The sequence below is a fragment of the Doryrhamphus excisus genome, chromosome 5, assembly GCF_030265055.1.
Source record: "Doryrhamphus excisus isolate RoL2022-K1 chromosome 5, RoL_Dexc_1.0, whole genome shotgun sequence".
Taxonomy (NCBI): Eukaryota; Metazoa; Chordata; class Actinopteri; order Syngnathiformes; family Syngnathidae; genus Doryrhamphus; species Doryrhamphus excisus.
The window spans coordinates 8,183,461-8,207,968 of NC_080470.1; the positions used below are offsets into that span (position 1 = coordinate 8,183,461).

A 24,508-nucleotide genomic window follows, 5' to 3' on the forward strand; every position below is an offset into this window, starting at 1 on the left:
AAATAAACATAAAAGAACTGAAAAATATCGATATCAACCGTCTAGTATTGGCCCGAAACCGATTTTACCCTCGTGTCGATGTTATCGATATTTGGATCGATCCGCCCTCCCCCAGTATTGGGCTCAGAGTGTCCCATTGGCTACGCGACAACATATTCCTCCGCGTCTCTGACTTTAACATCCAGGACGATCAAAACGATGGGATCGAGCTCTAGCGTGGACTCGAGGAGTTGATGCACAGCTTCAAGGGGTCATGGATGAGACTTGTGATGGCGCACATGGATGACCCCGCAGCGGATCATATTCTCCTCGTTCCACTTCCACATACAGTGGCTCAGATCTGCTCCACATGAATGGATCTCGCCGTGGGAGGTGAACACATGGAATACAAAGCCCATGCTGATGAGCATGCCTGCCTGCCCGACCCCACTCCTCTCAGGGAGATTTCCCACAGCCCAGTCCTCTTGACACAGCCTCTCCACTCGGATTCCCCCTGCTCACCTCGGGACCCTTCGCCATGAGGACGACTGTTCCGTGATTCGGTGCACTTTGCTTCTATTTAAGCTACATTCAGGATTTATCTGCAACTTGGGGTCCCTTTGTGTCCACAAGGGTTCAACAGAGGCGCTTTGCTTCGCCCAGCTGCTTCCTGGGGCCGGCAGTGATGGCAGCCGGCCGCCCCCAGGCACACAATCACCCGCCCGAGAACGGCTTCACCCCACTGGATCACCCAGCACCCAGGCTGCTGCCGCACATTGACCGCTCGGTTCTGCCGTCTCTTGGGGGGTTCGGGAAGCATCAGAAGCAGCTCGTAGTTCTGACCTGGATACCGGCATTGTTTATAGGCTTTAGCCAGTTCTCGGATTATTTCCTCCTGGCACAGCCCAATGGCACGTGTTTGCAACCTTTGTCGAACGAGAGCAATTGGACCGTGGAATTCCCTCCGGTGACCGGCACCGATCTCAAAGTCAACGGTACCAGAGAGGGATACGGTGACGGTAGCGGTATGCTGTGCGCCTGCAAGGAGAGGAGGCTGGAGCTGCTCACGGGACTTAGTCAGAATGTGGTTACCAAGGTAACGAGAGAGCACTACATCGAAAACATATCAATTATATAATATAAAACTGATCGTGTGAACGATGACTACAGCAGCATCTGATACCAACTCACCCACTGACCTCAATCTGAGAGGGTGTGTGTGTGTGTGTGTGTGTGTGTGTGGAGGTGCTTGTGTTAATATATTAGTGCTGAACAATATGCCACACATTTCATTAGTCTAATGTGTTGCACATAAATAACAAAAATAGGATGCCCTCCATATATTAAATGATGCACAATACCAGTTTCCAAGGTTTTGTTTAAACTAGAACACCAGCATTGTTAGAGAGTTATAAACATATGGACTGTGGCTCGTGTAGTAGGTTCTAAATTCCCATCCATGCATTTTCTGTAACGCTTACTGGAGCCTATTGGAATTTCCCCTTGTTATACAAATAAAGGCATCTTTTATCACAGCTGTCATTAAACGTTATAAAAACTTATAGTAAACTCAATATATATCAACCAAAGCTGATCCTCAGTGTTGGAATTACTGTTACTGTAATTACCTGTAAACGCATTGGGTAAAAAAATATTGCCAGCTTATTAAAAAAAAAATACCTTCTTAAAGTACAAGAAAGCTAAAACCCCGTTTCGAAACGAGCAACAATGCAACAAGAAAAACATCCATCTATTTTCTGTACCGCTTATCCTCACGAGGGTTGCGGGCATGCTGGAGCCTATCCCAGCTGTCTTCAGGCAACAGGCCGGGTACACCCTGGACTGGTCGCCAGCCAATCACAGGGCACATATACACAAACAACCATTCACACTCATTCATACCTATGGACATGACATATTATGACATATTAAAACGGATCAAACCATTAATACATTTTGTCAACTATTGCTGACATAACAACTGTCTAACATCTTAGCATGTTAAAACATGTCTTTGAATGCATCTTCAGAATGTATTAAGTTTATAGTTTTGTTAATTTAGCCATTTTTATGGTTGAAAATGCTTAATTTTTTTTGACTAATAATACACTGTATTCAACCACAAAGCAGCATGATTTATGAATTAATATATTTTTGCAAAACCGTGATAGAATGAACCTGCACAATTCGAACCATGAAGTGGCAACAATTATACTGGCCCTCATTGTAAAAAGTTTGGACACCCCTGTGGTATGTGAATGCATGGTCTAAAATAATGACAACATTTTGTCACCACCACTGGCCGTTTCATAGTTAATAATCATCTCGTTCCTCTGTCGCTGCTTCACCACAAAGTGACTTCCATGTGGGGGTATAATTTGTAAATCTCTAAGCTAAACGCCATCACTAATTTCAGCCCCAGCTATTTGTTCCACACATGTCCTTGACTGACTTTCAGATGCTGAGAGCTGCATTGTGTGTTAACTGACCCATGGGTTTGGAAGAAACTATTGATTTTTTTTTTTTTATGTGTCCACATTGCGGAACTGTGTTCGTCTCTGACAGATGTATGCGCCTGGGATGCATGTCCAAATTAAATATTTCCAAAATATTTTTTGGGCAGTGAGAGTGAAACTAAATTTGGATTGTTTTCACCAAACCTGATATATGTACTCTGTTTTTTTCCAGTGGAACCTGGTGTGTGACTCTGCCTGGAAGGTCCACATTGCCAAGTTTTCTTTACTGGTGGGCTCCATATTTGGCTACCTAGTGATGGGTGTCATGGCTGACTGGTAGGCCTCCATTTGTACTTTTTGTTTGCTTCCATTGGCTTTCTGTAAATTCATTGTGAAAAAAAAACTGGCAGTTTAGTCAGCTGCAGGTGTTTGCTTCATATTCATTCGGACCATTTATTGATATATAACTGATTAGTCCATGATTAGTCCATGAAGTGAAACAAGCTTTAGATTAACCTTGTGTAGTTTTTACCATAACACGACTGACTGATGAAAATGGGAGGTTTTTTTGTTGTTTATGGTCACAGATTTTTACTGTCGCTCTTATTTATTGTTTTACACAAATATTTTTAACAGTTAAGGTATGCAGCAACAAACAACAACACAGAACAAACAATGTCTCACAGTTAAACGCAGATTCGATATGGTATATTAGGCCATGTATTGTACGTCCACATAAACATGAATATGTTAAAAAATAGGGCTGTCTTTGACCAAGATTTTTTTTTATTGAATCATTAGATTTTGTCCATAGTTGATTATGTATATGTTTAGGTGGGTATGTTTGTTTTTGTGAACACTTTTTAACAAATTCGACATACTGGCTTCCGTGCTGATGAGCTCATCTTTCTCCTTGTTTGTATTCCCACACGGGGGCTGTGGCATTTGGATTTGCAACCATCTTATTTTTTTTTCCTGACCTTTACCTTGCATTGCTTCTCATGAGGCTCCACTCTTTTCTTGTGTGTATGCTAGCGGCCCCGCCTCCCCCCGCAGAGACGAAGTGACTGTATGACTGACAAGATTTCAAGCTGTTGTTTTATAAAGTGAACCCTTATAAAGTGACCCTTACTGCCTGTTTGGAGGTGGGCGAGGAGGAAACCAGACATGCATGCAGGCCAGCAAAATTTAAAGTTAATTTTCATTTATTGTGTAATTAATTGTGTATTTAAACCTGAAAAACAGAGCAATCAACTTATTGACTAAAAGGTGCATGGGTCAAAAATAACTTGTGCTGTTTGATTAATCTGTATTTAGGTTGCAACGTGAAGTCAGTTCACTATATTATATACAGTATGTTACATTGTGGAGAGCCAACTTGGCTCCCTCGTGGGAAAAAAAAGCCTTTGCATTGTGTTTCGGATCAGTAACCATGGAAACTATGTAAAGAAATGTGCATGGTACCAAGGCTTCGCTCTGACCTGATGGACTGACCTACTGACCCCCCTTAAACCGGCAAGGGAGCCAAACAATAGCCACAATGGTCTTGTTCAGCAGACTGACTTGTGTTCTCAATTTGAAACACTTTGTCTTTCTTCTTCTCTCTGCTTCCAAGGTTTGGTCGACACCCAGTGTTGATCCTCTCTGTGCTCTTCATGCTGGTGTTTGGTTTGAGTGTTGCCTTCTCTGTGAACGTCACCATGTTCAGCACCTTACGCTTTTTTGAGGGTTTCTGCTTGGCGGGCCTCGCTCTCTCTCTCTACGTGCTCAGTAAGTACATGTCTCATAACTGTCTGCTTCTCTGATTTCTCATAAGCATTGCCCATTTCTTCTCTCTGCTTCCGTTTCATTATTTGTGATCAGCGATGTGGTATGACTGAAAAAAACAACACTTAAAATCCCTGCAATATTTTGCTTTGGTAAATGTTCACAACAATCATTGTGACGTATTAATGTGTCTCCCATAAATGTACATCTTATATAACATGCAAAACACGTTTGTATTGACACACCGTTTTGGAATGTTTTATAATCTTAATATTTATTTTACAACTGTGGATATGACATTTCAAAATTTTCATCAGTAAAATATTTAAGAAAAACAATACAAACACAAAAACTTGAAAACGTAGAAAGTATATTTTTGCAGCCATAATTGTTGATGGTGTGAAAATGTTTTGCTAGTAAAGGTTAGTTAGCTTAGTCCCTTCTCCGCACAACTTTTCTCATTAACCTGGGATTTTGACTTGGTGTGCTTCCACGAGTATACCTTTCCAACATTACAACCAAAACTTTCCCAGATAAGACCACCATCCCACTACTAGGTATTTTTTTTTATATTCCGTGGAACCTCTGATGGGTGGGCTGTGTGCTGAAGGATGCTGATTGGTGGAACACATTTGCAGCATTTCTGTTCATCCACCAAACTTCATTCGGAAAATGGAGCAAAAAAAAGAGACGCCACGTGAAGTAGATTGATGAGTCTATTTGCGGAAGGAAATAATCAGCCGAACTCCAAGTTGGTGACAACAACTGGAAGAACAGCTGAACTTTTACCAACAAGTGCTATGAGCAGCTGAGTGCACTGCAGCCACAGAGGACCACACGTTTGTTGTTTTGGGGTATGTACCACAAATGGAATGCAAGTACATACTCGAACAGTAATCTAAATTAGGGACAGAGAACTGGATGTGTTGGCATTATCACATTTTAGACATATTGGATATTTATTCATAGTGTTTTGGGATCTCCAGCTGAATGAAATGTCATTAACCTGATATGAATACATATTATGGAACTTTGAATTTATCTGGCTTAATAAGTTCCTGGATATGTTGGTGGGTGCTAATGTCTGTCCCAGTTTCTCACCACCCTCCCTCAGGTCAGTAAGAGATTAGTCAAATATGTGTGGAGTGAGGTCAAGCTTTAGGGATGGGTGCTTGGGAGGGGTTTGATTCTCAGCAGGAGTTAATAATGCTTGGCTGTTTTTCAACACTAACGAAATGTCTAAATTATCTGCTAAGACATAGCTGACATTTTTGTAAATTTGTGTTATGTAAATTATCAATCAAATCCAAGTGAGTTTTCAAATGGTTATTGCTTATTTAAAGGGGTCCTATACTGCATTTCCTTCTTTTCAGACTTATGTAAAGTATACATTTAAAATGTTGTACTCTTGTTCTAAATGATGTAGAAGTGCAATATCATGAGGTTGATCTGTTTTTAAAATGGGTTCTGTTCTGCCTTTTCCACTTTTCTGACCTATAAATGTAGTTAGAATGTTGTATTCTTGTGTTAAACGATGCCAAATGCCAATTATATCAAATTCTTCATTACTGTTTGCTGGTAAGCATTAGCACATAACTAGTTTGATGGTAGTGAGGGTGATGGTGTCTCTGTGCAGCTCTGATTGGTGGAGCATGGTGGGGGACTTGAGCTGACCCTGGATCCATGCCCAGTTACAATAGAGTAGGCGTGGTCAAGGCAGAAGGCTGCTGAATCCAAGTGTTTCAACCAAGAGGACAAGATGGCAGATTTGCCCTAGAAACAACCTTAAGATTTGGCAATGATCCAGTGAATGTAAATAGTCCACACTAAGTACATCTATAAAAATACACTAACCAGGGGTCAGCAACACATGGCTCTTCAGACCCCTTGTTGCAGCTACTTTCGCTGAGTGTGGGGATTTTTTTTCCACACTAAAACAGGGGGAAATGTGCATTTTTGAAAATAATGTCAAATATCCAATCACCGCAAGCCCTTGAATGCATCTTGACTGCGTTCATTGGATGAGCAAGGCAAGTGGAGTAGACCAATGTGTGCAGTGGATAGAACAAAGGAGAGGGAGTTTTGAGTTGAATCTGAAGCAAGTTATTGCACAGTAAAGTAAAATAAAACTATGTAATTAACGAGTGCATAGCAATATATTTTATAATGAGAAACATGCTGTAGCTATGTGCTTGGAGCCTGTGACACGCTAATTGTCGAGGTGGTGACTTCAGGAGAGGCAGACAGTGTCCTGCGGGAGCTGACTGCGCACTGACTGTTGTTAGGCGGGGAGGACCTCTCGGCAGCAAAGGCAGAACAATACATGCTTTCACTGTTAAGTCCGCAAACACCAGAAAAGTCTCCCAATTACATCATTGGTAACTTGTCACTAAAATAAGTTTGGAAAGTTGCCAGATACACTGAGAAAATCGCAAAGTTGGCAACACTGTGCTGCACATGAAATTGTAAGGAGTGGGAAGCTGAACAAGGACAGGACCAATAGAATATTCTTAAACATCACCAGTCGGCAAGCGGATGACATAGCACAGGTGTAAACGGTGTTGCGTGAAAAACACTGACTTAAAGATACTGAGCTCTGATGGATATTTTAATGTAAAGTTGGCTATTTGGCTATATACAAAAAGGCTTACCTAGTCCAGTGTTTACATTATTTCAGTGTAGGCCTACAAACGTACTGTGCACTGCTGTTTGCTGAATTCTGTTGTTATACCACGTAAAGAAGAAGCACTCAGACAGGGCAGCCCCCAACTAAGCGTTCTGTATTTTTTTCCATGTGCTCAGACCATTTTTCGTGGAGTTGTATGCACAAATTGCGACTATGTTCCTATCTCACAACGTTAAAGAATCTTTTTTTTAAATTCCTGGATCCAGTAATCCGGATCAACCCAAAAAATGCAATCATTCTTCCATATCCCATTTCCGACAATTCCTGAAAATTTCATCTAAATTCATTCAGAACTTTTCAAGTTATTTTGAACACAAACAAACAAACAGATAAACGCCAGCAAAATAATAACCTCTGTACTGAGCGTGTGGTCGGCAAAGGTAATTAGTACTGGCTTTGTTTGTTGTGGTTAACATACTGTCTTTGTTTTGGGACGTATACCAGCAGCAAATGGGTTTATTAGGTACGAGTCATTAAGGAGTTTTCTGTAGGTTTTAGTGTGCTTTGTTGTCATGAAAGTAGGTCAGCTGTGAAATCCACTGTACATGCTGTGACAACAGCTGCTGTGCAAAAAAATGCAAATCTTTCTGAGCTGCTTTTAAGCATAACTGCCGTAGAGTAATGACATGCAGTACAGTTGGAGTCAGAAGTACAGTATACATACACATATCATAGGCATGAATCTCAAATTAATTTTCGGGGCCTTGAATGTTAGCTTGCTTCATCCATTCCAAAAGCAGATCACTGTTCCCAATTTTCTTCAGGTTTCAGCCAACTTACTGCTGATTTGTGGTGAATTTGAAGAATTTGGAGTTAGTCCTCGTTTTTCATTTACCCACCCATTCATTATTGCAGACCTAGAAAGTGATTTTACATAATTCTCAAGTTTGAACTAAGTATAGAATTTTCCAAAATGTTGCAAAGTAATCAACAAAGTGTGTAGAGTTGCTTCAAACATACACACGCTGATGATCATATTGACATACAGTACCTATTTGTAAAATAACAATGGATTTGGTTTTGTTGTTTTCCCGATTGGAGGCGTAACCCCTGTGACGTAATAACATGGCCACACGACAGCATGGAAAACGAAAGTGGTGTAGCGTCAGATCGCAGCCAGGGTTGTCTGTGAACCGGCTTGACTTGGCCCCTAAACCAGCCTGGCACCAGTATTACGTTTTGCTGTTGTGGAAAAGAGCTCCGAGCGAAAGGCAATGAAGAATCCACTGTTACAGCTCTCAGGCATCAGTTTTGTAGGATATGTGAAAGGGGCTACTGAGAGTGGTTCAGCCTCTGAACTCATCATGCTCTCTGTTCTCATACTCATACTCGCTTTGCTGAAATGATGTTTGTAATATTTACCCATTTCGTATTTAGGTTAGTTTCTCCCCTTCTGCAATACAGCCAAGATAGGGATTATTGAGGGTGCGCACTCATCATTTGGCTGTTTTGAGCGCAGCATCCAAGTACTGACAGCACACTTTACTGTACTACTCAGCATTCCAAAGGCTAAGTGTAAGTACAGAAGTGGATGAATTGAGACATAGTCTTGTGTGGTAGTCAGCTATTTGTCATCAAAGGTGGTTTGGACCACGTGTCACCTTTTCAATGTCTTTACTCTCCGTCTTTGTCGGTTCTGCTTAAGTTTAAAAGCCAGTTAAAAAGCCCCTGGTAAAAGAATAGGGGCAGAGAAGAGGTGGAAGATGACCAAAGGGGTACGAAGCGTTGGTAGAGGTGGGGGATGGGGGTTTACAGGCACTTAAGCAGCGATGAGTTAAAGCTGGTTTATAGCGACAGTGTACACTCCCTCTTGCCCCTCCAAAAGGTGTTGCATAATGTGCAGTGTGCACCTCACACTCTGTTCACTTGTGACAAAGGAAGCCAACAAACTAAATAGTGTCATCGTTAGGGGCGGTGAGATAATCAGCACAAGGAAGACCATTCTCCAACTCAGCAAGAACAAAAGGTCTATGCCAGTGTGTGCGTGTGTGTGTGGTGGGGGGGATGTTTGCGTGGGTGTCTGTGTGATATCCCAGTTGATTTGGCAGCAGTAGAAACCTCCATAGGGAGTTCAGGATTGTTGTTATATGAGACTGGTGTAAAGTACATTTGATTTCTCTGGTGTGCGTCATGCTCAATCTGATACGTAACTGATCCTAACAGTACACAAGCAGCATAACAAAGTCCACTCAAATGTGCATACATTCTAGCAAACAATTCATATTTGTTGGTCTTTCTCATTACGTCAAAAACGTAAAAATGTGTATATATTTCCTTAAAAGAACACGGCTAAATTACATTGCATTGTAATATTGCTTAGTCAGCAATAACTAATATAAGTATGACATGAATGTCTGTCTGAAAATACTATGTGTAGCGTGTAGGGACCCGGATCTAAGAGAAAAAAAATGTATGGCCCAAATATCAGCGTAAAATGCTGTAATATATTTTACAGGCACATAGTTATACAAACTGTATGATGCCATCAAGTGCTAAAGAAAGCATTCACATCAGCTTTGTGTTAACATAACAAAACTAATTACTGTAATGTTTAATAATATGTCCTATTAATCATGCATTCATTTTACTTTCAGAATTACATATCCAGTAACGTGTCGCCTTTTGAGTGCAATCCACAGGGTTCAACCACGGGTGTCCTCATTTTTTCCACATGACTGTGACTGTCACATTTGCTAAGAATGTCTATTTTAAGTCTCACCAGAGTTTCTCTTTTCATTGTCTCTTTATTTCAGGGGTTGAGCTTTGTCTGCCAGGCTGGCGTTTCTCTATGACCATGGTGGCCAGTTTCCTGATGGTGGGGGGGCAGTTACTGATGCCTGGGGTGGCAGCTTTGTGTCGCAATTGGCCACACCGTGATGACTGGCAGGTCCTGCAGATTGTAATAATAAGCCCCTTTGTGTTGATGCTGCCCTACGTTTGGTGAGTTCACTGAACCAGCTTGTACCTCACACACATTACTTACTACTGAGCAGCACATTTGAGCACACGATATTATTTCTATTATACACTATTCTCTTTTCTTGCTTCAGCAACACATTCTGTTATCATTTTTGTACACATATCGAGTGTTTAATACTGGGATCTAAATACAGACATTATAGCCTTTCAATAGTATATATCTGTATAATTAAAGTTGACTGAAAATGTTTTGTGTAGGATTGGACCAGGAGATGGAGAAACAGAGGTGGGATTGTAAAAAAAAAATACAGCCTGAATAAATGTCATGCAGCGCAATAGTCCACAGATAAAAATAGAAACATGTGCTCACAATGGGGAGCAACCAAAAACAAGGGAGCCAGGAAATAACCAAAGATGAGGCACCACAAAAGACTGTACCAATTGCTACAAGTACTTGGCAAACGTGTGCAACGTGAACAGAGCAACTAAAGTGGCAGGAAGACAGGGAATCAATGGGAGAATTCAGTTGAGTATGAACTTGAAACATTGAACAGTAATAGAAGAAACAACAAGACGAACGCTCACAGCTGGCTTGTAACAAGAAATATGGAATACGAGGAAGAGGAACAATCCAGTATCTTCCTGCTGCAGCAGCTGTACTTGACACTTCTTGGGACACACTGCAGGTGTGTCTTGTTGCTCCACCCCAAACCAGTACCAAAGGGATTTGCAGAGGAAAAACAAAAAGAAACCAGTGGGGGAAAACCAAGCAAAACCATATTGGTGATTTCCAGAACATTTAATAGGTGCCCAATAAGACCTTTTGCATAAACAACAATGCACAACAAAGTCAAGCCACAGACCTTATCAACTTTGACATGCATATTTATTTCATGCTGGTATGCAGTTGTACCTTGTTCCTGTGCTCGTGCTCAATGTGGTTATTAATTCCCCTAACCTGTATTAAACCATCTCTTCTTTGGATTATTTACGCATAGTCACAAACACAATGCTCTGTTTTGGAATTCTTGTGCCATTACTTGATGGCTTGTGTTTGTATCACTGTCGTTTCCGTCTTTTCAGTTTTGCAAATTAAGCTCATCTCTCGATTGTCACCAACCCAGAACACTGCTTTTTTAATAAAGTTACAACACCACTCGCTTCTGTAAATCCCATAATTGCTGAATAGATGGCGTTATGCTTGCCTGTGAGGTCTTTGTGAGATATTGAGTTTACATCGTACTTCATAGTTGGCATGTACTCTCTCTTTAGCACCATGCAGACAATAATGGGCACATTTTGAGAAAGAAATTATTTAATAAATTGTTTATTCTTTCCCTAATTTTTCCAATCGATGAAGAACGTTGACCTCTATGTATTGTGTGTCTTTTCCAGGATTTTTCCTGAGTCTTTACGCTGGCTGTTGACCACCCAGCACTACAGACGCTCAAAAGCTATGATGCTGTGCATCGCAAGAAAAAACAAAGTTGACATGACAAGTGAATCCAGCGGAGTTCTTGCAGGTGAAAAATATTTCAGGGTGTTTCTACAATATCTAGCGTACAGCTTGTATCGTGGTATAGATTTACTGTCCTCTGAAAATGACAGGAGTGCTGAAGTTCAATAAGGGAAGCATGAATACAGTACCTCTTTTGTGGGCCTTTTATGTGTAATTATAATACGGAACAAAGTAGTTAGAGTAGGGAGCAGGTGGAGGAGATGCTAGAAGAGTGGACGTCTGCCCTGGAAAGGAGAGGAATGAAGATTAGCCGCAGCAAGACTGAGAGGGACCCAAGTGGAAGAGTGAGGTTACAGGGAGAAGAGATACAGATGGTGGAGAATTTTAAGTACTCGGGGTCAACAGTTCACAACAATGGAGATTGTGAAAAGGAGGTGAAGAAGTGTGTGCAGGCAGGATGGAACGGGTGGAGGAAAGGCGTGATGTGTGATAGAAGAGTTTCAGCTAAAATGAAAGGAAAGGTTTACAAAACTGGTGAGAGCAGCCATGTTGGTTGGTCTAGAGACAGTGGCACTGAGGAAAAAACAGGAAGCAGAACTGGAGGTAGCAGAGATGAGGATGCTGAGGTCCTTTAATTGCCTTCTAATTCATCTCATATTGAACACTCTCTGCTTCCTTTTTCCCAATTTATATGAATGAGACAATTTCATTCAGACATTTTCTTAGCTGTATTCCACCTTCTGTCTATACCAGGGGTGCTCACACTTTTTCAGCATGCGAGCTACTTTTAAAATGACCGAGTCAAAATGATCTACCCACTACAAAAATGCAAAACATCTATTTATTTTCAAATGTATTGAGGATTATTTGTACGTACAATGTATGTTGATGTACCTTACATAACCAAATGAGCCAATATTGCAAAACACACATAATTAACTATTAATTTTTTTTGTAATTACCTGAGTTTACTTTGATGACTTGCACTGAATTGAACCAGCCAGGGATGCATAGTCCGGACAGTAGCTGCTGATAGCCAGCCTCACGCACACTTCCAAATGTTTATCAGTCATGGATAATATCCGTATCATAATATCCGTATAATATTCCATATCCGTATGGAAGTGATATGTTTTTTGCCTTTTTACTTGGTCCAGCTCCTTCACTCATTTTAGTGACCATAAACTTTAGCGAGGGCTTAAAATCTCGCAATTCGCCGACTAGCTTAGCACTTTGCATCGTTGTTTACGCATGAGCGGTGACCTAAAGGTTAAAATTCAGTTGTCATCTGACTGGTTGTCCTGTATGTCAATCAAGTAACGGGGATGGATGATAGGCTGACATCGTAAGTTCTGCTGCACTTAGAGACGTCGTTTGATTTGATTGGTCGCCCGAAGGGCAACATTCAGTTGTCATCTGAATGGCTGCCCTGTATATCAATCAAGTGACGGCATTGATGCTGGGATGATATTTTTTTAATGTCACGCCGCGATCGACCAGCGATCGACCAGTACCACCTCCGCGATCGACCGGTAGCTCGCGATCGACTTAATGAGCACCCCTGGTCTATACAAATACATTTTGTTATAATAGAAACTGCAAGTTGACGTTTATGTTCAAACTCTTCAAACTCATCAAATTCTGCTCCACCCATTGGTGCCAACACCACAGGAAGAAAAGTAGCTCTTGGCTGTCCTAGAAGTTGCTAGATTAAGTCATCAGTAATTTGCAAATTATTTGCATATGTCGTCGTATACAAATCCGTGGTGAGAAAAGCTGTGTTGTTTGGCCTACAGACAGTGCCACTGAGGAAAAGACAGGACGCAGAACTGGAGGTAGCAGAGATGAGGATGCTGAGGTTCTCATTGGGAGTGACCAGGATGGATAGGATCAGGAAATACATGCTAGAGGCCTTGGAGATAAAGTCAGAGAGGCCAGATTGAGATGGTTGGGACATGTCCAGAGGAGATATAGTGAATATATTGGTAGAAGGATGCTGCCAGGTAGGAGGAATAGAGGAAGACCAAAGAGGAGGTTTATGGATGTAGTGAAGGAGGACATGAGGGTAGTTGGTGTGAGAGACAGATGCAGAAGACAGGGTTGGATGGAGGAGATTGAGTTGCTGTGGCAACCCCTGAAGGGAAAAGCCCAAAGAAAAAGAAGAAGAATTATAATAGGGAACTTTGTTGAACTATTAAGAAAGTAATGGCTATGTGTTAGGGTGGTAAATCTATACTGGTTCCCAAGATGTACACTGACTATTCTTAAATTATATATGTAGAAAATGTCATGTCTATAGTATTGTCCCTTGAAGAGATATAAATGGTTGCTGAAATATGAGGAGGCGTACTCATTTGTGAGACATCGTTTTCTCTACTGCATGACCAACTGTCAACTCTTGAGTGAGTCATGATTAAGATGATGACACGGGGAACTCGTGTTGCTATTTTAAAGCATCACATGACAATAGTCTCTCAGAGGTACATTAAAGAAGAGTATCTCAGTGGTCACAGCCTCATTTCACTCTGAATGGAAAAGATGTCTCAAGGTGTGGGTGTCATGTTTCCTACCAGAGCTGGAGCAAGAACTGCACAAGAAACCCCAGAGAGCCTGTATTGTGAAGATGATGAGCACCAGGAACTTGTGGAAAAACATTGTGGTGCTTTGTGTGAACTCGTAAGTGTGCATTTTTACTTTATTTTACTTGCTGTCTGGATTATGGCAATGCAGTGTTGTCCACAATTATTATGGTAGGTATCTTGTGACTGACAGAAAATCCAGAAAAAACCATAACTAAAGCATGAATTTGTATCTGATTGAGGGAACAAGTATTTGCAAGTATTAAGTATTCTGACCTCCACAGTCCGTATGTGCCCATGAAGAACACAAACTTGTATGGCGAAAAAAAAGGTCACAAAACAGTCTCTTCCATTCCAAAGGTTAAAGAACATTAGGGACAAGACTGTAGACCTCCACAAGGCTGGAATGGACTACAAGACCATCAGCAACAAGATTCCTCTTGGGATCAAGATGATTCCGAGAAAGGTTTTTTACAAGGGAGGAGCTGGTTAATGAGCTCAAGGGAGTTGAAAACTGTCATTAGGAAAATCACTTGTGCTTTGCTGTGATGGACTGAGATCCTGTAGTGCCTTAAAGGCCGCCCCTGCTCAAGAAGGTACAGGGAAAGGTACAAGCACCTCTGAAGTCTGCCAATGAATACCTCGCTCAGACACAGCTTGAGAAAAGCGGATATGGTCAGAGAAATGCTGAATATGAGCCCGACATCATCTATCTGCAAACATGGAGTTGCAGTGGCACTGTTTCTCGGTAATCCCGGTGACAAACTACAATAATCATCTGAAAGGCGTTGAATACACACAACCTTGGTCCTCAGTGAGAAATGAAGGAATGGAAAACATTGAAATCTCCCCTCTTGCTTATTGTGTCTATGTTGTTCACTTTTTGCAGGCTGACGGGCTATGGGATCCACCACTGCTTTGCTCGAAGTATGATGGACCCCGAGGCCCAACCCACTGCTTTGTGCCACACAGACTACTACACCATGGCTGGCATCGCTGTGGCAACGTGCCTGGCACTGTGTCCCATGGTTGGACTCATGGGTCGACGTGGAGGGCTTCTAACGTTCATGATCATCACAGCCCTTGCATCACTCCTGCAGCTAGGTTTGCTCAATTGTGAGTATTCATGATACTGTATTGTAAGCACATGTATGGTATGTACTGTATTCAGTATAAGTGTCTTATGAGTTTCTTTTCTCTTCCACACGCCAACCCACTAATGACAACCAGTAATTGGAAAATACAGTCTTCGGCATGACACAGGTAATTTTGTTTCCAACTGGATATTATTAGACCCGTTAGAAGTGAGTCAGACTGATGTGGAATGAATCATGTAATAGATGTGTTGATTGTCTTCAGTCTATGTGTTGATTGTTTCTTACTTGTTTTCATCCTCTATAGTTCTGAGGGACACTCTCAACAGAAAATTTTCTGTGGCCTTCTCCATCATCGGCATGTTCTCTTCTCATGCGGTCAGCACTCTCAGCATTTTCTTTTGTGCTGAAATCACACCAACGGTCATCAGGTAAGTCGATACCAGCGGTCCTCAAATACAAATCTTAAATAATAATAATCTTAAATGTGGTTTAATAGCTTATTATTCATTTTAAAACTGTGCCTATTTCAACAAAATGTACATATTGTTTTCCATTTAATGTCATTTTAGAACATAAAAATGTCAAAATGAACTAAAATACAAATACATTCAGAAGACGCATTCCACCGCGCTGTGATGTTACTGTATTAAGTAACATATTTACTTTAAATGTAAGCTGCGTATTAGATGGAGTATTAGGGCCGCATTGAGAAAAAAATCGGGAGATTTTGAGAATGTCACATACATACATTTTAATAGCTGTCTCAGACAATGCCTGTTACGACAAGAGTATTACAAAGGTAGCTCTTGTATTTGAACGCATCATCAATTCTATGTAATTAAATGGTTTGTACAGCCATTTGTGTTGCATGTCAAATTTGGGATCCTGGCTCCATTTTGTGATTTCATTAATCTTTCTCTTGGATCAGGGGTGGAGGTCTCGGCCTGGTCCTAGCAAGTGCGGGTTTCGGCATGCTCACCGCGCCCATCATGGAGCTCCACAACCAGAAGGGCTACTTCCTGCATCACGTGATCTTCGCTTGCTGCACGCTACTGTGTATCATCTGCCTACTGCTGCTCCCTGAGCCGCGAGGTCAACCTTTGCCAGAAACGTTGGCCGACGGAGAGACGTTCACCCGTCAAACATTGCTTCACCCGGGTGAGCAGCACCTTCTCCTCGCCAAGAGTGACAAGGACTACTCCCGCGTACACGACACACCGCTACACTTGTCCGCCACTGGGAGTGCTACCGTTGCAGCAGCCACCGCTCTGGCAGCGGTACCTGCCTCATACTCCCTGGCCACTGGTGGAGAAGTGATTGGCAACCACGCCATAGCCAATGGGGTTTGAACTTAACCACAATTAGTTGTGCAACCATTGAGAATACTGAAAGCCTGATAAAACCTGTGGCTGTGTCTCAATTTGCGCACTTCCGTACTTCCACTTAGTGAACCCAAAAGGGGTAATTGCGCGGTAATGGACTCTTACTATCGCCCTAAATAGTCACCATCTTGGCTATGAAGCCAAAGAAGGGGACAAACTTGAAATAATGGCAGCTCAGGAACAACCCGTTGCAGGGCAAAGTAGTGAACACAAATATTGTAATCGTCATTTCCGGTAAGTGTGCAATGACAGGAATCAATTTGGGACTACACTGTCAACAATTCGCTCCATCAGGAACTAATATTGTGTACCTATATTTATATGTATTGACGGAAGTATTCAATTTGAGACACATCCTCTATTTTGAAAAAGAAAAAGATTTCCAAAATGCCTGATAATCTCTTATGAAATAATAGTGAGGTTGAAATAGAGGTGAAGGATTTTGTATGACAAAAATGACTCAAGAGCTGCCAAAATATTTAACCTGACTCTTTTTTTTGAGTCCTTTCCTGGTAAAAAGAGTGGGTGAAGGCAAATGGAACAGTTATCAATATGTTTTGTGTTCAGTGCATATTCTAATTGTGAATGCTGAAGAGCACACCAAAAATTCCCAATTTTCCATTCGTCCCACATTTCCTGTAACACAAATTCTCTTGGATATTGAATTTCAAATGGTTTCCACAAATCTCCAAATGATTCACACGACAGTATTCCAACATCAAAACCGTCAGCCTATTCAGGGTTCCTCATTCCTGTAATTCCAAGGTTGTTCTGGGCCAAAAAAAATCACATTTTTCCCCACATTTCTGAAATCATCCCAGGCCAACAATTTCTCACATGCCAAAAATTCCCACCTTTTCCACACAGCCTTTGGACTCAGCTTCAGCATACAATTTCTACAGAATTTACCTTCTCTGGTTCTTTATTTTGCACTAAAAGTCAGGGGACACTATTATTAAGTGTTTGTGTTCCTCAGCCAACAAACTGGAGACACAGGGATTGGCTTAACCACTACCACTGTTTTGCATGAATGGGCACAAAGTTTTTTTCTTGTTATTTGTGGTCCACAGTGGCACTTTATCCTCCTTGGGGGGGTGACAATGTAGACACTGATTTTTTTAAAGTAAGCATTACAGCTGTTGGTGAGGGTATATGATGGTTGTGTGCAATGATGAACAACCGGAGACCTTGATGCACACGTTATGTGTAGCTGTTAGAGACTGCTGGTAATGCTAACCTAAACCTGAGAGTTGAGCGGACATTGAAATTATCTTCTCTATGTCTTATGATGCATCTCAACATTTTGAATGGCGTTTTGGAAAAGCAGTATTTAATTTTTTTTTCACACTGTCTGAATGATCTCTCTCTAGCAAATATCCCACTCCACATCTGTGTTCTTTGTACTGTGGTAATGATGTAATCCAGCTCCTTTGATAACTCTAGCCAGAAAGCACAATTTTTGTGATTAGAATAGACCAGTCTGCCTAAATTTTGGCTCACTGTTATTAGTGTTCATTCATACAAATATTCCTTAGGACTGCAAACAGGTGTATCAATGTACCTTGTAATGATAATGTGAGAAACATTTGCCGTACAGTTAGATATTTAAGCATTACATAGTAACAGCAAACATTTTGTCCTACTAGTGACAGTTTTAGGGTCCACCATCTTCCTTCAGCATATACTCTTATATTTTAACCCACCTGTACGACTTGCTAGTTTGTAAGTTTTCAATGGAAAAAAAAAATCTCAGCCACTTATACCGTTTTCTAAGTGTTCTTTTTTAATGATGCATTTGTACAAAAGCCATAGGCCTACACATTTTGATAGTAAAATCACTTAATTTATTGTGTCAATAAAAAAAAATGGACATGACTATGACCGTGTGTGGTGGATGTCATTGCAACAAGAAAAGTTCACTAAAGGATCAGAATTTATCTGGGTGAAGCTCAAGCTCCTTTTTGATTCGGTTTTCCACAAGCAGAGAGAGGCTGGAGTCTGCCGCAGGGAGACTGTAACTCACAAACACTTGCTTTTTGGTCTTCTTTGCTGCACGATAAGGCAAAAACAGACAACATTGGTACATTTTAGGCTTGGAGTATTTAAATTGTAGATGAGCTTCACTTCTGCGGGTGCATCTGTGTGTGTGTTCTCCAGGCTGTTTAAGAGATTTGTAGCTGTTGTGTATATACTGAAGACATTAATATATGGAAACCAATGCTCTCAGTCAACATTATCACTTAAAATGGGAAAAAGTGTGATGATGCATAATGGCAGCTAAGGATACTGACATGTTACATAGCTAGTACAGTTAGTAATGACTTTGTGATGGTGACAGTTTGACACTGGAACTGATCATGCTGAAGCCTATCCCAGCTGTCTTCGGGCAAGAGGCGGGGTACACCCTGGACTGGTCGCCAGCCAATCACAGGGCGCTTATAGACAAACAACCATTCACACTCACATTCATACCTATGGGCAATTGCAAAAGAAAAAAACTAAAAAGGTCAACACAGCAATGAGATACAAGAGGACACTTTTCAAAGATTAAAAAAAGACACTTGCTCCAATGTATTTATTTATTTTTTTATAGGTAAGTGTTAAAATGTCAAAGTTGTGCAATTTTGAGTGTTGATAAATAACAAGACTAGTCGGGTATAGTTAGTATAATAAATCAGTGTTAACTTACATTCATTCATTCATTCATTTTTTACCGCTTTTCCTCACGAGGGTTACATGTTCTGCATTATTCTGCCAGGTGTTCGCCCTCTGTCTATTGGCTGCAACGATGTTGTTTTTAACAGTCATAATCTTTTGGGAACTCGTCATAACATTCCATAATGATTCGTTATTTTGTAGAATACACCAGCCGGGATGGCTTCATTTTCAAGCGGAAGTTAGAGATGGTAAAATGAGCCCAAAGCCTTGAAGCTTGTGTCTGGACTTCCTGAATCACACTGCTTTGAAATAAGTGTTTCAGAGCTTGTATCACTTGATCGATTACGTTTGAAGCTTCATACGTCACAGCACATAGACAGTTCGAAATAGATTGATGTCTGTCATTGCTTTGATTAGTTATTTTGGTGCTAATTTGTGTATATAAATAACCACCAAGCTATTGATCAATGATGGCTTGTAATGACAGCATTGGCGAGTTTGTTTGTGCATTTGTAATGGAGACCTGTGTTTCTCTCCTTTTAGTGACATAGATTGCTTTGACTTCATTCTTCCACAAAATGTTGCTTTTTTCGCTGAAGCACCAAAGCTTTGAATCTGTTTTGGCACAATTTGAAGGAAAGCCACAAAGCTTCATGACTTCACGAGGCTTCACCCGCCAATCTTGAGTAGAAACAGTAGAATACTATGATATCAAATGCACCCTTTTATATGTACGCACAGTTGTTAGCTGATAACCACCTTTGCAGAACCGTGTAGTTCTGCTCTGGGAATTTTGTTTTGTTAAAATGCATCTTAAGGACAAAGCTTGTGTTGGTTGGGCTACTTTCACAGAAAATCCACTTCATCATGTAGCATGCAGTGTTCCATTGTGTAACTTTTCTATGCAGTGATATAAAACAACAAATACCTAATCTCTGTGCCAAGGAATTTGGCATAGTATCCGAAGGATCCCCCATCACTAATGTCGATAATGGCATCGAATCCTGTAGAAAAACAGACAGAGTGGAGAGGTAATGAATAAACCAGATAATAATGTTTTGGATTTATTTATGTATTGCCATAAAGTCGAGTTGTCAGTTACTAATGTACACCACTTATAGGTAAAATGCCTTTTCCATGGGACACAATTTTGAGATTAGGCCCATTCAGTTACAATGACTTTCAGTTACACGTTAATTTAAATAGTTGGAAATAAAAAATCGTTTTAGGTGATATGTGATATAGCTTATTTAACCCGTAAAGTAAATTAACACGGGGCACAGAACAAGTGGCACTTTGAACACATTTCTGATGCCATTTTTAAAATGAATGTAAAAACAATGTTATATTACATATATGTTACGCGGGGCGTTCATGGTAAATGTAGTCCTTCTACTTTGTCGTATACCGATGGTGAAAAAAACGAAGCCCAGATTAGACCAATCGTCCCAACACGATTTTCACATTTCCCAATTAACTCCACTTCAAAGAAAAACATATTGCTTGTGTGACGTTCGTTTCTTAAGCCGTTTTTAATAAACCGAAGTGATTTCACGTCATTGTCCGCGTACACAAATCAGCGTGTATACTCACGTATCTGCTGCTCATTGAAACCGCCAAGTTGGACAGAAGTGGACTCGAGCCAACCCAAAGAAAAAATCCGCCACTGAGCTTCATGACGTGAAAATGTACGGTCTGCTCCAAAATTCTCTCCGAAAAATTGTGAACTGAAATGGCACCCAACATCTCACCGTTGCCTACTTCATTCATTTTCTGCAAACGTTTATTTGCGAAGGCTGGCAACGCAATTTGGAGATTGGAAAAACAACTTCCGGGTTAGGAGCGGAGAAGCAGGCCAAAGCAATCGACGTATCCGGTTCTCATCGTGCTTTGTCTTTTGGATCTCGTTGCAGTGGCAGTTCTCAGGTGAAATACCGCCACCCGCTGGTCGTTATGTGTACCAACACTTTATGAAACTGATACTGAACAAATAATGTACCGTATGTTTGGTCTCACAATAGCTTTGTAAACACTGCCGTCATATATTTGACAGGGTAGTCACAATGATAATAATACAATCAATAAAAATGGATGGCTTCTTATGGGTTATATGTGCCCAATTCCGGGTGTAGTCCACCTTTTGTTCAAAGTCAGCTGTACAGCTATAGAAAATGGATATTGAGTACATGTTGTTAAACTGGGTGCAGTCAGGTAACAACATTAGTAATGAAATACAACCTGCTCCAGTCTTGGTAAGACTGCCATTCCTTCCTTGAGTTTGTTTCCTGACCCACACCTTCTGAACCACACGTCAACTTAATCCACTTCCACTCACTGGGGATTTTCTGTCTGCTGTGAAAGGCTTATCTTTGGTTAGATGAGACAGACAGGTAGTGCAAAACAAACCAAACCTGGAACCTGCAGCCACACACCGAGCCTAAATCTGCAGAGAGAAAGGTAAATCAAAAAGGCCCTTAGTTTATTTGAGAATTAATACAGGAAGTACGTGTAAGTAGTGCAGAATTCAACAGGAATGCCACTGTGAAACTTACAGTGACTGTGAACTGGACTGCCAAGGAGTGACGGTCTTTGGAAAATGAACCGCTACGCCATGCTCAAACAACTGGGGGACGGTACCTATGGAAGTGTACTCCTGGGCAGGAGCAATGAGACCGGGGAGCTGGTTGCCATAAAAAGGCAAGTTCAAACGCACCGCCTGTCTACAGCTAATGCAATATAGGGTCAGACTGGGGTCTCTGGAGATCATTTGATGAACTCATGGACCTCTAGGTTACAGATTAAGTTAGTGTTATTACTGTATAGTTATTACATAGTGCATAGTGAATGAAATCCCAGAATGTATAATAGGGGAATAAAAATGAATGTACTACTGTACACTATGCTGCATTCCGCCCCAGACTTGTATTACTATCGCTCCTCGACAGTTGTGTTCACCACCACCTTTTATAATAGTAAGCAATAGAAAGACGCCAAAATAATGGACCATGAATATAAATATGTGTTATGTAATGGCTGTACTGTCGTCTAAATAAAATGCTGCAAATTTTGGTATGAGTGAACAGACCTTTAGTTTAGTCAATATTATACAGTTTAATAAATATAACTATACAACTGGGAAAGAAAACACAGGTGTGTGAGAAAATAAAGAAGTGATTGGATGAATATCAATTTTATCACGCTGGTATCAAGATTACTGGTATTTGGATCGATCCGACCATCCTACTGATGCTTTTATAAATAAATAAAAACAGTACAAAAAGCCCTCCAAATAAAGTATTGGTAACATTGATACATTTAACATATACTTGTTCTAGATGCATGCACAATTAAACAATAACAATCATTATAATTATGTCATTCTGCAGGATGAAGAGAAAGTTTTATTCTTGGGAAGAGTGCATGAATCTGAGGGAGTTAAAGGTGACAATTCATATTATTATTTTGACGGCAGGACCAATATATGTTCATTGGGCACTGTCGTGGGTACACCTACATTGGCTAAAGAGACCTATTGTCCTGTTGTATTGTACAGAGGTGTTGAGATGATGACATAATTTGTTTCATTGTCTTCCCCGTACAGTCTCTGAAGAAACTGAACCATCCCAATGTGATCAAACTGAAAGAGGTCATAAGGGAAAATGATAATCTCTTCTTTGTCTTTGAATATATGAAAGAAAACCTCTACCAGCTCATGAATGAGAGGTAAGGTACAGTTACATTTCACCAAGAGTCACTCACATGTCAAAACAGGATATGCAGTATTTTTTTAAATTATATGATGAACTATGAAAAATGTTGCATGTGTTTATATCAAGTCACTATTAATTTTGATCTTTTGATTCTTGTAATCAATAACTTCTGTGAAGAAGGGACACCATAGTACAGTATCTTAGGCTATAGTATATCCATATATTTATTGCCATTTGCACCAAAATATTAATGGGTTATTGCTATGCATGTCTGCGAACTCTCTGCAATTTGCATGTGAATCTGACATTTTTTTTTAAATGTTCCACTTAAGACCCATAGTTGGTGAGAATGTGCTTGTTGTTGACAGTAGGAAAAAGTCTTGCATGCAAACAAACCAGAAAGTTTCACATAAACAAAATGAAGAATAAACACGAAAACCAAAAATCAATGCAATAATCAGTTCTGTTTATATATTTTTTAGTTTCTTGTGCTTATATGGCATTGTGTCAGTTTCACTTCAGTACTTTAATGCATCTCTTATTTTATTTTTTGTGACTTTGATGCTGCCAGGAACTATGCAATGTTTTCCGAAAATGAGATCAGGAACATCATGTTCCAAGTGCTGTCTGGTTTGGCATTTATGCATAAACATGGTAAGCAACTCCTTTTTTTGCTTTTTAATATGATTTTAGATGCCAAAACTCGGTAACCTAACCGGGTCATGGAAAGGTCAAGCAGTAAACTCAACTCTTTTCATCAAATAGTCAGACAGCTATTTCTACAGAGCAAACCCTTTTGATGAAGAAGATGGCGAAAAGAAATAAAGATAATAAACATTTCATGGGTTCCTTGGGGCAGGGGACTTGATTAGGTTACAACCAAAAGGCCAATTGTTTCTTTAATTTCTCCTTTATTTGTGTTATCCAGGGTATTTCCACCGTGATATGAAACCAGAGAACCTGCTCTGCATGGGCCCGGAGCTGGTTAAAATTGCAGATTTTGGGCTTGCCAGAGAAATTCGCTCCCAGCCACCATACACTGATTATGTGTCCACCAGATGGTGAGTCTTAAATTAGATAGTGCTTGGCTTGTTTGAGAATACCTGGTTAGTATATGTGATGCATTAATAACAAACATATAAGTGTGAAATGTTGATAATTGTGTGAAAAACAGTTGTATCAACTATTGTTATAACAGGTACAGAGCTCCAGAAATTCTACTCAAGTTCACCTCATACAGCTCACCCATTGACATCTGGGCAGTGGGGTGCATCATGGCGGAGTTGTACACATTTCGGCCATTGTTTCCCGGCAACAGTGAAGTGGATGAGATCTTTAAAATCTGCCAGGTGTTAGGAACTTTGAAGAAGGTGAGTCAACACACAAGGAGCTTATTTAACATCTTATTTAACATTTAAAACTCACTGCGCAAGCAGCATAGCCTTACTCAGTGGCATAGATCTCTACATTTCTAAATCTAAAATAAGCATCAAATTATCCCCTTTACTTTGACCATCCATGCAAACTTTTTTTTTTCTGTGAGCAAAATAGCCCAGGGTTCAAGAGTTTAACTTTGATTTGCAAGATGATCAATGATATTGATTGTTGTGTTTTGATCGTGTCTTTCATCACATTAGGCTGAATGGCCCGAGGGCTACATTATAGCCAGCTCGATGAACTTTCGCTTCCCAAAATGTATCCCAACCTGCCTCAGCTCTCTGATTCCCAATGCTAGCAATGAAGCGATCACACTGATGAAAGACATGCTGCAATGGGATCCAAAGAAAAGGCCAAGTGCTGCTCAGGTACATAGAAT

At 40.6% G+C, this 24,508-nt stretch overlaps 3 protein-coding genes across 5 annotated transcripts in view; 2 read left to right on the forward strand and 1 right to left on the reverse strand.

Annotated features, from left to right (window-relative positions):
- On the forward strand, positions 1–18,213 carry LOC131129125 (solute carrier family 22 member 23). The gene is made up of 10 exons (XM_058072304.1): positions 1–1,075; positions 2,668–2,771; positions 4,051–4,205; positions 9,642–9,828; positions 11,203–11,330; positions 13,840–13,942; positions 14,735–14,961; positions 15,076–15,108; positions 15,247–15,370; positions 15,871–18,213. Exons 1-10 carry the CDS (start codon positions 665–667, stop codon positions 16,289–16,291), a joined length of 1,893 nt encoding a protein of 630 aa, XP_057928287.1. The 5' UTR covers positions 1–664; the 3' UTR covers positions 16,292–18,213.
- On the reverse strand, positions 17,020–20,877 carry psmg4 (proteasome (prosome, macropain) assembly chaperone 4). The gene is made up of 3 exons (XM_058072312.1): positions 20,576–20,877; positions 19,911–19,986; positions 17,020–18,373 (listed from the first exon to the last, which is right to left on the reverse strand). Exons 1-3 carry the CDS (start codon positions 20,750–20,752, stop codon positions 18,252–18,254), a joined length of 375 nt encoding a protein of 124 aa, XP_057928295.1. The 5' UTR covers positions 20,753–20,877; the 3' UTR covers positions 17,020–18,251.
- The window catches only part of LOC131129124 (serine/threonine-protein kinase MAK-like), a 9,926-nt gene continuing 5,912 nt past the window's right edge, over positions 20,495–24,508 (forward strand). Inside the window, exons 1-9 of one of the 3 annotated variants that reach the window (XM_058072302.1) lie at positions 20,495–21,234; positions 21,344–21,439; positions 21,537–21,679; positions 22,369–22,423; positions 22,584–22,705; positions 23,264–23,346; positions 23,621–23,753; positions 23,891–24,062; positions 24,330–24,497. In XM_058072302.1, the coding sequence (XP_057928285.1) occupies positions 21,579–21,679; positions 22,369–22,423; positions 22,584–22,705; positions 23,264–23,346; positions 23,621–23,753; positions 23,891–24,062; positions 24,330–24,497 (834 nt within the window). In that variant the 5' untranslated portion in view covers positions 20,495–21,234; positions 21,344–21,439; positions 21,537–21,578. Of the gene's footprint in view, positions 21,235–21,343; positions 21,440–21,536; positions 21,680–22,368; positions 22,424–22,583; positions 22,706–23,263; positions 23,347–23,620; positions 23,754–23,890; positions 24,063–24,329; positions 24,498–24,508 lie in introns of those variants that run through there. The other 2 variants (XM_058072301.1, XM_058072303.1) reach the window with 2 other exon arrangements.

What these genes read in the sequence shown, in the direction of transcription:
- LOC131129125 (XM_058072304.1), top strand. Translation starts at nt 665, where the DNA reads ATGGCAGCCGGCCGCCCCCAGGCACACAATCACCCGCCCGAGAACGGC. An exon ending in TTGATGCTGCCCTACGTTTG is followed by an intron (nt 9,829 to 11,202) that starts GTGAGTTCACTG and finishes TGTCTTTTCCAG; the next exon opens with GATTTTTCCTGAGTCTTTAC. An exon ending in ATCCAGCGGAGTTCTTGCAG is followed by an intron (nt 11,331 to 13,839) that starts GTGAAAAATATT and finishes GTTTCCTACCAG; the next exon opens with AGCTGGAGCAAGAACTGCAC.
- psmg4 (XM_058072312.1), bottom strand. Translation starts at nt 20,752, where the DNA reads ATGAATGAAGTAGGCAACGGTGAGATGTTGGGTGCCATTTCAGTTCAC. An exon ending in TTTCAATGAGCAGCAGATAC is followed by an intron (nt 19,987 to 20,575) that starts GTGAGTATACAC and finishes GTTTTTCTACAG; the next exon opens with GATTCGATGCCATTATCGAC. An exon ending in TTCCTTGGCACAGAGATTAG is followed by an intron (nt 18,374 to 19,910) that starts GTATTTGTTGTT and finishes CTTATCGTGCAG; the next exon opens with CAAAGAAGACCAAAAAGCAA.